Here is a 12198-nt window from a genome sequence, read left to right on the forward strand (position 1 = left end):
ACCCATTATTTCATGCCTAATTGTGTCCTATTAACTGGACATAAGATAATCACTAAAGACAAAGTCAAGCCTGCTCCTGGGAGAGTCTTTTTTTTAATATATTTTTTCCAACCCACATCCCAACCCGACTCCCCTTGGCAAATATTGAGTATGGACTACATAGTAGCCGTGACCCTTCCCCCAACCCCAATACATCCACATCCCTTCACCCATAGAAATACTTTTAAGTTTTTGCACTTCTGTATATACTTTTTAATATAATTTTTATTTTTTTTTATATTTTAATCTTTTTTTTTAAATCTCCCGGAAGCAAGCAAGAGCACCATGTTATCGAAAATTTAAAAAAAAAAAACATGAAAGGTGATTACTTCAATCATTGTTATCATCGTCAAAATCGTTTTAAACTCGTAACGCAGTTATCAGCTGCAACAAGTCAACGACCCTGAGCAGAATTTGTGACATCCAAGAGGCATTATCAACTGTTAAAACGCTGAAGACTAATCCCCACTTCTTATTTTAAATATTTACACCCTTTTCAAACAGATTAAACCACCCCGATATATTTTTTTTTCTTTATATATATTTTTTTTAAACGAGGTGGCACTAAATCAAGGCTAGATAGGACATCTTGGTTTTCTTAAAACTTACATCTAGGTTCAAATTTGCACACTAAATTTTGGAATAAATCGTAAGCACATAAACTTGTTTGCATGAATTAAACAAAAATTGCATACGCATAAACAGTATAGAACTCGATGGAGTTGGTTAATCTTATTCTGGACATTATTGTCAAGTTAGTATTCTTCTTAATAGAGTAAAGACATAGGCACATTCATGTTAAACAATACATATATCTAAGCTTGTATAGCCAGCCTAAAACAAACAAGACCATTATTAAATAAAGGAGTTCTTGATGTTAGAATATACAATCTACAATATATCCAAAATACAAGTTTTGATAATTGTTTTGGTTATCATCTTAACTACAATGTTCTTTTTTTTTTTTTTTTTTTTTAATATTCTTGGCAGATCTATTAACTAGTTTTGTGAAAGACACTTATTATATCTTGGTACATTTCAGTCCATGTAAAGCCAGATTAGTTACATATAAGTTTAAATGGAAAAAAAATCGATAAGTTAAGAGTGGAACAATATGTGCATTCCACCGAAACAAATTGCACTTCCAAAAATAATTCCATAACATAATTGTACAAGCTGGCAACAAAAAGAAAGGAAAACCTTAAAAACTAATAATTTAAATCCGAATAGATATATAATTCAGGTCGTAAGAAACTTCAATTATGTGACCTGAATGTTGATATACTTATTGTCCAACAGAATATAAAACAAATCACACTGATTGAAAACGATAAAAACGTCATGCAAATACTAGTTCAATATCAAAACAACTTATTCTAAAATATACTGAATAGTCTTTATCAAGACACAAAGTTAAGACATTTAATTTATTTCTTCACGTAAACATTCAGCGTTATAGCACCGATTCTAACCTATTTAAAGCACGAGACAACCTTTCGTGGCATTTCATTGTGTTATTTTTTTTGTATATATTTTTTTTTTCTTATAATAATAAACTTCTTATCTAAATGTAAAAAAGGAAAACCCTTAAAGAGAGAAGTATTATAATGTAAGGTGTATATGCTTTTCATTACCAAATTGCACATTTGCTTTTCAATTTCCAGCACTCAATGAAAAGACCAACAAATCAAAAATAAAAAACCAATCAGTTAGAAAGTTCAAAGTTTAAACTTTCCTCAGCAAGGCTTTTCTAGTGTCTGCCAATACCAGCACACACACCCGTCACAAAAACATACATTTATCACTCAAATAAAACAACATTATATAATATTTCCTTATCAAAATAGGTAGCCTTCAATTTTATATTAAACTTTACATAGTAGATCCCATGCCATCAGCTAAGAGATCGTTAGGTAGAAACCCCATTGTAGGGTCAGTATCTAGACCTCCAGTTGCCCAATTACCTCCTCCACCGCCGCCGTTAGACCATGTCTGGCTTCCGCCGAAGCCCATACTCTGTGAAGGTGCACCCCACTGGTTACCACTGAATCCACCTGTCTTTAGTTGAGTAGGAGCAGTATTCATCAAGCTGGCATTATCGTCAAAAGCAAATGTAGCGTTAATGTTGGTGCCTGATGATATGCTTCGTTGTGCTCTCATTGCATCCTCCATCTTACGGTAACGTACCATTACAGCCCGCTGCTGAGCGTTTACCTGGAAGCTTTCCATTGGTCCAAACTGAGAACACAGCTTGGATAGGCTATCCATCTGTAAATCAAACACAAGAATATTCATGAATTTTAAAGGGATAATCATTGCTTTTATGATGTGTACCTTTAAACTTTTATTGTGTGTCCCTTTAAACTATTATGTGTCCCTTTAATCTATTATGATGTGTGTCTTTAAACTATTATGTTGTGTCTCTTTAAACTATTATGTTGTGTCTCTTTATAAACTATTATTAGGTTATAGTTCAATAAACATATCTGACAACACTTCTAAAAATAATGTGCAAACGATCAACACAACAGTAATTCCCAAGTGGTTAATAACAACAAAGCAAAACTTGTTAGCAAACTCTAATATAGATTGGCACCTTAGGGCTAACATACTAATGCAAGAACCCTGATAAAGTAAAGCCTTATCTACACTATCAAACTTTATGTGTCAAAAAAGTTTGATGTGCCTATATATGGTAGTGCTATGCTTAAATATGGTAGTGATATGACATCATCATGTCCATATATGGGCACATCACATTTTTTTGACATATAAAGTTTGATAGTGTAGACAAAGCTTTATACTTAAAGCACTCACATCTTGGGGTACATTCTTCAAGATAAGACATGGGCTGCTTGAGCTAAAGTTGTTGCCAGTAGACCAACCTACAATGAAAAAGGTGTTCCCTTGGGTTAAGACTGGAAATCTTCAGCAGTGTTCTATCTGGTACACATTCATTGAAGTGCCCCTTTATATGTGGGTATTGGTGGATATTAATTCATTAAAGGAATTCTCATGCCATAAATTACACAACTCTACAACTAGTCTAGCAGAGATGGTGCAAAATAAAATAAAAACATCCAACAAAAACAAGTCGTTAATAATAAAAACAATTCCTCAATTTGTTTAAATCAAATATTTGTCAAAATGTTAATATTATCAGGCATATATTATTGGTTTATTTAATTATAAATAAAAGTTAATAAATATTGGCAATTTCATGAGTTTACAGAAGAAAGAGCAACATACCTACGCCACCTCCTCCACTTCTGTTGCCAGTGTCCCAGGATCTTGTTCCTCCAGCAGGCCAGGATGTGCTTCGGCTAACATTTCCACCTCCGTATCCTGGTGGGGGACGTGACAGAGTGTTTCCTCGACTGCTGTTCAAAGGCACATTCCATAGCTGGTTTGTAAGTGCAGTGGGTTGGTAGACCTGTGGTTCATCATAACTGCTTCCACCACTCCAAACTTGACGTTTAGTAGACGGATTACCACCGCCACCACCTCCCCATGTTCCTGCATTACCAGCAGTTGTGGCACCAGACCACCCGCTGCTAGAATTTGGCTGCATAGGTTTGGTGAGAATACCAGAGATGTCTGTCTCTCTTCCCCGACCTGGAGTCTTTGATCCGATGCTGCTAATGCTACTACTGAAAAGGCTGCCATTGACACTTCCTGGTGTAGCATCAGGATCGTTCTCAATATCCTTTGTACGTGGCTTCCATGGAACACCAGGTTTGAATTCTGGAGGTCCAAAATCAGTCTGAATGTCTGAGCTTGGTTCAGGAAAGCTCCAAGTTGGATCTGAGATGGTAGAATCAGCACTTTGAGGAAGGCTTTCTGGTGGAGTTGGAGATTTGCTATGAGACCAGCTGTTCTCACTCTGGTTATCAGCACCTACTGTTAATAAACCAAACACTTGATCATTGCCTTTTGAATTACTGAAGAAATCTTTGAAGCGGGACCGAGACTGTGGAGGACAAAGATCGCTGGAATCGGTGTTGAATACATCTGAATCGCTATTGAGCTTGTGGCGATGTGCCTTGGGTACCCGTTGCTGTTGTTGTTGCTGCTGCAGTTGCTGCTGTATGAGCTGTTGCTGGACGACGTTTAGACGAGCAAGTAATTCCTGCTGTTGTCTCGTAGACGAATTCATTCCAGGTCTGTTCTGGACTTGAATCATCTGCTGTTGGACAAGTTGGCCGTATCTTTGTTGAATCAGCTGGAAGACAGTCATCAATTGCTGGTGTGAGAGGTGTTGGTTGAGGAGAGACTGATTTATCAAGCCAGCCTGCACAGCAAGCTGTAGGATCTGTTGAGTAGTGAGTGGAGACCGTTGTTGTTGTTGGCTCGGTAGCGGTTGGAATCCTTGTTGCTGCTGCTGCTGTTGTTGTTGTTGGCCACGCGATTGCTGCATTGGGAAGGTTGGTGACATGGTACTTTGGCTAGGAAACCCTTTACCGAGCGGAGCATTTGGCATCACTGTTGCAGTGCTATGACGGGACGGATTGAAAGTTGAGGTGGGTTGAACCGGTGGATTGTCATTTACCCCTTTGGGATCGTTCATACTCTGTTCATTTAGCATCATCTTGTTGAAGTCTTTGGTCAAATCTAGGTCCATGTTATTGCTTCCATCAATTTGGTTTGGTAGTTTACTGCTAAGTTCCCCTACAAAAAAATAAATGTATTAGAAATCATGTTTGTATTAGGGTAAACATCAAGAACAATTGCAGTACTTCCAACTGCAGTAAGTAATAGTTTATTGAACTTACTCATTGTAGCTTCAATATCAGGGCTATTGTTTTTCAAGGCCATTTCAGCATCTTCTCTTTTCAATCCCATTTCCATCAATCGTTTTATTTTGGATTCCTTCTGCTATAAAAAAAAATTGTCGCAAATAGACATATGTTTTCTATACTAACTAAACGTTATGGTATTAGTGAAGTGGAAGATTGAGATACTAATAATGATGATGATAATGATAATGGCAAAAATGATTACAGTACTAAAACGGTTTTACTTACTTTGTTCCACATGTGACGTGGTCCTCCACTTCCTACAGAGGCTTCACTACCCTGGGAGTGTGTTTCCCATTCATCATCACCACCACGATTACCACCAGCACCACTACCCCACATACTCCCTACAAAGAAAAGAAAAATTTGTTGATACATATCAGCAAACACTCTGGTTTTGGGATAGTTTTCGGTTTTCAGAGAGTTTGGTATGTACACAGATATAAAGTGTTGCTTACCTTGTCCAGGAGCTTCTTCAACATTTCCACTACCAAGCCATCCAGATTGCATAGGTTCCTTGAAAGTACTGCCAGCATTACTGCCACCTGCATTCCCCCAATCGGAGCCAGCACCTTGAGTGTTACCCCATCCTGGGCCTTTGGACTGTGCTACAGATGCATGACCCCAAGACGACCCACTATCTGGTGCCTTAGGGCCGCTATTTCCCCATCCTGTTTGTTTCTGAGGAGCAGGACCCCAGTCACCTCGATTTCCACCAGCTTCTGGTTTTGGGGCAAATCCTTGTGGTGCATTTGGTTGAATTGGTGTGCCTGGTGGACCAGAAGAGTTACTTACAAATTGTTGAGATTGCATAGTACTGTTAGGCTGGCTGGAAGTACTCCCTTGGCGAGCGGCATTTTTACGGTTGATTGCCGTCATGTTCATATTATGTTGATTTGGATCGCCCCATATATATGTTCCATCATCAACTTTGCTTTGCTTTGGTGGAGTTGGATCACCCCATCCGGTTGCTGATTTAGGCACAGTGACATTTGGTGTGGGTCCTTTCCATCCAGATCCATATGTTTTTTCTGGAAGAGCAGCAGCACCGGATGCACCACCAGTTGCTCCGGTTTGGTTTTGTGGATCGTTACCCCAGGAGCCCCAGGCTCCTCCACCAGGTGGTTTATTAGCAGGATTGCCAGAAGCAGTAGCACCACCACCATTTCCACCTCTTTGACCTGGAATAGGACTTGGAATGTTTCCATTGCCAGGTCTGGGTTGCTGTCCTCTCTGCTGGTTGTTCCATTGTGAAGAAGGTGGTTGTTGTTGAACATTTGGATTGTTCCATTGTGACATACCTCCACTTCCTGATGAAGCTCCCCATGGAGGTGATGTCTTATTTGGTTGTTGATTTCCCCACTGTGAATTTCCAGATGTAGTGGGAGGCTTAGTCCAAGCAGACGGTGTCGGTGGTTGAGACGATATATTTGTGTTTCCGCTCCAACTTGACGATTGTTGTGGTTTTTGCTGCTGCTGCTGCTGTTGCTGTTGCTGCTGCTGTTGCTGCTGCTGTTGCTGTTGCTGCTGCTGTTGCTGTCCACCTTGTTGTCCCCAACCACTTTTGTTGTCCGGATTTCCCCATGGTTTACCATCACTGCCACCTCCTCCTCCACCCCATGCTGTGGGTGGTGTTGGTTGCTGTTGGCCATCTTTCCATCCTGCACCACCAGGAGCATCCCAGCGTACATTCTGCTTAATTGGAGTCTTGCCCCATCCATCATTGGAGTTTACACGTTGCTGAACAACCTGAGATGATGGTCCCTTAGTTCCTGAAAAGTTGTGTGTGGTAGAATCCATGTTGGGTGTCCTTGGTGGTCCCCATCCTGTACCATCGCCACCAGATTGCTGAGGGTTTGATTCTTTACTTGGACCAGGGTTTCCCCAGCCACTGCCACCCCCTCTCGAGTTGTTCCATCCCTGACTATTAGGGTTCTGATTTCCCCATTGCTGAGCTTGTTTGGAATTATTGCCCCATCCTAAGTAATTACCCTGTCCCGAATTGGAATCTGAACTTGCTGGCTGAGAACCCGGATTAGAAGTAGGGGCGGATGCAGCACTTTGTCCTCCCCATGGCCCACTGGTATTTGGGCTGTTGTTACCCCAGCCGGATGAATTATTTCCACTGGAATTAGGATTTGAAGTCATATTGGAATTATTCCATCCCATAGTAGAATGTTTGCTGGAATTGTCTCCCCACCCTTGCACCCTACTGCCTGCAGCAGATGTGGGTGGACCCTGTGGGTTAGGAGCTGAGCCCCATCCTGAGCAATTATTGCCGCTTCCCCCAATATTATCAAAATTGGAGTTGGGAGCACCCCAATTATTTGTTCCTGTCATGTTCTGGGAATTTGATCCTGTATTCCATGAAGACCCTTAAAAAATAAAAGAAGATTTAATTAATAATGTGAACACACTCTCATCCTGTTGACAATTTAGCTTTGTTAAAACAACATTAATAATGTGAACATTTAAATTAATGTATATGACAGAGTATAATTTCCATTGGATTGATGGAATCATGTTTTAATTTAGACTGAAGCTCTATCTACACTATCAAACTTTTTGTTACAAATAACCCCTCACACTTTTAAGTTTAAAGTATGCATTTGAAATGCTTATTTTATAATGTTCAATTAGAAATAGACAGAAATTAGAGTGCGGTATTTAAAAAAAAAATAAGGAAAGCAACAGCCTTTCTCTGAAAGGTAAATACTTTGGTCAAGTTCAATTCCTCACCAACCCCTTTTTATATTGCTTTTATATTGAATTTATTTTTTTGCCCCAATTGGGCCGCCATTAGTATTGTTTATACAATAAAGTGAATAAATATTAGTTATCGTAGTTATTATAATGCAATTTTTATACAGTGGTGAGGATGAATAAGCAGTTACATTTTTTTTTTATTAAAGGAATTTATTGATTTTAAATGATTCGCAATCAGTATCAATGTGAAAACATCCAATAAAAATAATATTCTTTGTAAATTTGACCTTCCTACAGTTTATACACAATTTTTCTGTCAAAAAATGCTGCAGTCATTTGCATAAATGACAGCCCGTCTCTTAAAAAATTATTAATACCATTGTAATTATAATGCAATTTATAATAGACAGAAATTAGTGCATTTTTTTATAAAAAAAAAAGGAAAGCAACAGCCTCTCTCTGAAAGGTAACTTATACTATTGTCCAGTTCATTCCTAAATGCAATTTAGTAGTTTAATATATCATAATAAATATAACATTTTTTTGTGTATATATTTACTTTACCATTATTTACTGCATATTCTTTATCATTTAGAATGTTTTGAATGATTATGCTGTGTTAACTTTGCCACAAAATACAAGCTTACAGGCTTCAATATTTTACTAGCCTGATATACAAAGTCTAATGAAAATGGGTCCGGGCTAGTCAACCTAACTTCCTACCAGTCTGGTTGTTGTCTGGTGTGAAATTAGGATGGCAAATAATACCCACATATAATACTTTAGCTGTAGCATATTGAAATTGTGGTATTATACATTTGTGAATGCGCCTTGTGAACCAGCTAGGGATCAATGCACAATGACTAGTGGTATGTTAATAAAATCCTAAAAATTAAACGCTGACAAGTTTTTGTCTTGGCATCCGCATCAACTTACCAGAATTTTGCCAGGCATTCCCACCTCCTCCATTGCTTTCATTTCCATTATTCCCACCCTCAGGTTTGTTGCCATTATTATTCCATCCTGATTGATTTCCAGAGTTAAATCCAGGAGGCATATTCCATTGTTGATTGTTGGCATTCATGCCTGGAATATTAGCACCAGAATTAAAGCCTGAGCTTATGGAACCACCTCCTGCAGAACTTGGAGGCATTGGCTGGTTCATGCTCACTGGCTGTCCATTGTTCGGTCTTGCAGTAGCGCCCTCATTGTTAGCTATATTATTTTGGTTATTGTTCAGGCCGCTTTTTGGCCAATCACCATTTCCGTTTCCATCCCCAAAGTTGGGGTTTCCCCATCCAGAAGTGGGAGCTAAGCCACTGTTGCTACTGTTCATACCTTGAGGGGCACCAGATTGAAAAGAGCCCTGATGAAATAGTGTTGTTTGAGTTGCTCCACTAGATGCAGCACTCCAGTTGGCACCGCCGCTGCCCATATTACTTCCTCCTCTCTGACTCCACATGGAATTTGTTGCGTTTGTACTGGACTGCGGTGGCTGAAGTTGCGCTTGACTATTTGGCATATTACCGCCAGGGTTACTCCCATTTCCTCCACTCGTTTCTATATTACTCCCGGTTCCCATATTGCCTGTTGGAATACTTGGACCGTTGGCAAGTTTTTCTCCCGCTATTTTGTTTTCCGTTGCTTCTCCTATTGCGGGCCACGCATCTTTATCTTGTCCATCCACTATAATGCCGTTTGGTGGCTTAACCGTTGCTTGTTCTGCTTTTGTATCAGAATCTACTGTTGCCATTTTTGGCCATTCAAGTTCTGTATGTTCTCCTTGATTATTAGTGGCACTATCAGAGAAACCCGTCTGATTTATTCCTTGTGCTGAAAGTTAATAAATTCTCTCATTACTATTTCAATAATAAACGATTTAATCAACTCTTAAAACCTGTTAGTCTGTAGTTTCACCATAACTAATGGTAATGATTGTGAAATCTGTATATAAAGCAAAGAACTGCATAGAACACTTTGGGACACACCCCTATTAATGGGACACCCTATCCTGTGAAATGAACAAGGGGAAATATAAGTGTTCCAACACTACGGGTTCTACTGCAGTGGACACCAACTTTTTGTATCAACACTGCACTTAACTGGTTTTGTTGTTTAGCAAATATTATATTAATAACTATAATTTGAATTATTTATATTTAAGCAACGTATTTGCATTCATGCAAATTAATATTCATACGTTTTAATTAAAATTAGAACAAATAATTAATGTTATTGTTTGACCATGCTATTGTGTTGGAAATTTATGCACTTCTTGGAAAATTAAATTTATTACCGACCAACTTGCATTTCAAATAAGTTAAAGCGTCTTCACTAGCACATCTTTGTATAATTAAATCAATCATTTATTTTTAGTCTGTGACTATAGACTCCATGTTTTGATTATGTTTAAGTTATACATAAAATAGGAAGCATATGTTTGTTTATGGTTGATGGTTGAATTTTTTTTTTATTATTGTCCTAATTGTATTAATTTGAACTGAAATAAACCACACTATTGAATTTAATGTAAATAATAGTACAATACATAAACTATGTTAGAAAGACCATCGGGAGGAAGGAAGGTAGAAGCTAGAGATATAATATGTTCTACACTGAATCTTCAACAAATAAAAGGAATTGACAGTACAAAATATCTAATGGAAAGATATAAATCATACAAACATTGTCAGATTCTTGATCCAAACAAGAATATTAAATTCACAATACAGAGAGCAAATTCAGAGCAAATACCAGAAATGTCACAGTACATTTAAATAATACAATAGAACAGTAGCAATGAAAAGCAATGATAAAATAGTTACGACACATTTAGAAAGCGTAATATCAACGCTAGATTAACTGGGTGGTTTGTTGTGCTTAATGCGGTTAGTAACAATACTTATATCCATTCCAACACAAAGGTAAAGGTTATTAACACAACAACATATTGTCGATAATAGTGCAGAATTTTGGTATGCATTATTAGTCTATACAATTTCTCACATATATAATAGGCCAAACAACTATATAACCATAGAGAAATAAGTTAGGAATTTCTCCATGCAATAACTGTTCATCTAGCCAGTCTTTGTAATTATCACAGCTTATGCTAATTTTTATAATTTTATTAAGGAAGTACAAAGGGTTAATAATTAATGTTATTATGGTTTACTATGATTAATGGAATATAAATGACATATTATACCACCAGACAAAAATAAACAAGTTGTGGTTAGTATTTATCAAGGGGCCATAATAGTACATTGAATGATGAACTTGTAGATTAACGTATCTAAATTAATAATTTATTATGAGGCAGTAGAAAGGCTTCCAAAGAACTGATTAATTATTGATTTTTTTTTTTAAATAAATAAATTATCCTGAACCTCCAACACATATTACATAATCACACTAGTGGCTATGTAAGTGACATCACATCTTCACAAGGTAACAGCCAATCCCTTCTACAGTATCCTGTCACACCCATATCTCTTGCATGAAAATCAATTGAAATCCTAATTTGTAGGCCATATAAACTGTTTTAAACTTCTTATTAATAAGAGTGTGTATTTTGGTAGACAGTGTATTTATCTTGTTAATTGGCAAAAATTGTTCTTTCATTCCAAACAGAGAAAATAGTACTGCACATACAGGGTAAATAAATCATAAGTTTATTCGTCTTAATAACTTTGAATGTGGAATACATATGCCTTTAAATATGATTGATAAAGAATGGATTGTTTAATTGGAGAATTTTACAAATATGACATTTTTGGACTATCTAGTAAAAAATAAAGACGAAATCAAAGTGATTCGTTTCATTTTTAAATTGTCAGTTTAGTATTAATTTTGAGTGGCTAAGTGATAATCATTATAAAACATTCATTTACAAAACACAACATAATATGCAATGACATTACTATTTGTGGTTAAACGACATACAAGTTTGTTTATAATTCTTTGTTTACCTTGGGTCTTTGTGGTACTTTGAATGAGTTGATTGTGTGGTGTAAATTCAGTCACTTGTGGAGTTTGAACAAGCGCTGGCTGGTGGGGCCAAGGACTAACCACTTGGACTTTGGTTTGTTCTATTTCTGTTAATTTGAGAGAGAGAAAAGGCCAAGTGAACCGCAAAGAACAAGCTTTTTTGACAGCATAAGGCCCATATTTTACCCCTAGCTTAATTTCAGTTTTTAGTGATTATTAGAATATTCAGATTTGAGAGTCTTATTTGAAACAAAAGCTAAAACCGGGACTTGGGAAACATGTTGATACAGTAGAAAATGGTACAATTAATTTAATAGTCAAATATTTTTCTTATAGCCAAAGCACAACCAATACCAAACCATACTATTGTGCTGAATGAACTATCAAATTAAAAATTAATTAGTCCATAATGTCCATTATACTTATAGCTCAAACACAGTCATGTCCTAACTAGTGTAATTCAAATTAATAATTAAAATTATTTTGGTGCAACACAGAAGCCCTATAAACTACAACAAGAAAACAATTATGCAATATTCTACAACTAATACAATCTATAAAATTAACTATACTGTAAAACAAGATAATTAATATTAGACAAACCTTTGGCTTTTTGTTCGAGAGGAGCCTGAAAGAAATAGAATTAAAAAATGTTATTAAATTTAAT

The 12198-nt window shown here is 36.9% G+C and overlaps 1 protein-coding gene across 1 annotated transcript in view; it reads right to left on the reverse strand.

Moving 5' to 3' along the window:
• Positions 1-991: 991 nt before the first annotated feature.
• The window catches only part of LOC140063309 (uncharacterized), a 47004-nt gene continuing 35797 nt past the window's right edge, over positions 992-12198 (reverse strand). Inside the window, exons 9-17 of the mRNA XM_072109817.1 lie at positions 12135-12159; positions 11513-11638; positions 8478-9374; positions 5294-7210; positions 5064-5182; positions 4812-4914; positions 3289-4707; positions 2857-2924; positions 992-2307 (exon numbers count right to left, since the gene is read on the reverse strand). Of these exons, the coding sequence (XP_071965918.1) occupies positions 1912-2307; positions 2857-2924; positions 3289-4707; positions 4812-4914; positions 5064-5182; positions 5294-7210; positions 8478-9374; positions 11513-11638; positions 12135-12159 (5070 nt within the window). The 3' untranslated portion in view covers positions 992-1911. The remainder of the gene's footprint in view (positions 2308-2856; positions 2925-3288; positions 4708-4811; positions 4915-5063; positions 5183-5293; positions 7211-8477; positions 9375-11512; positions 11639-12134; positions 12160-12198) is intronic.

This window comes from Antedon mediterranea, chromosome 1 (genome assembly GCF_964355755.1).
Source record: "Antedon mediterranea chromosome 1, ecAntMedi1.1, whole genome shotgun sequence".
In the NCBI taxonomy this organism is placed as follows: Eukaryota; Metazoa; Echinodermata; class Crinoidea; order Comatulida; family Antedonidae; genus Antedon; species Antedon mediterranea.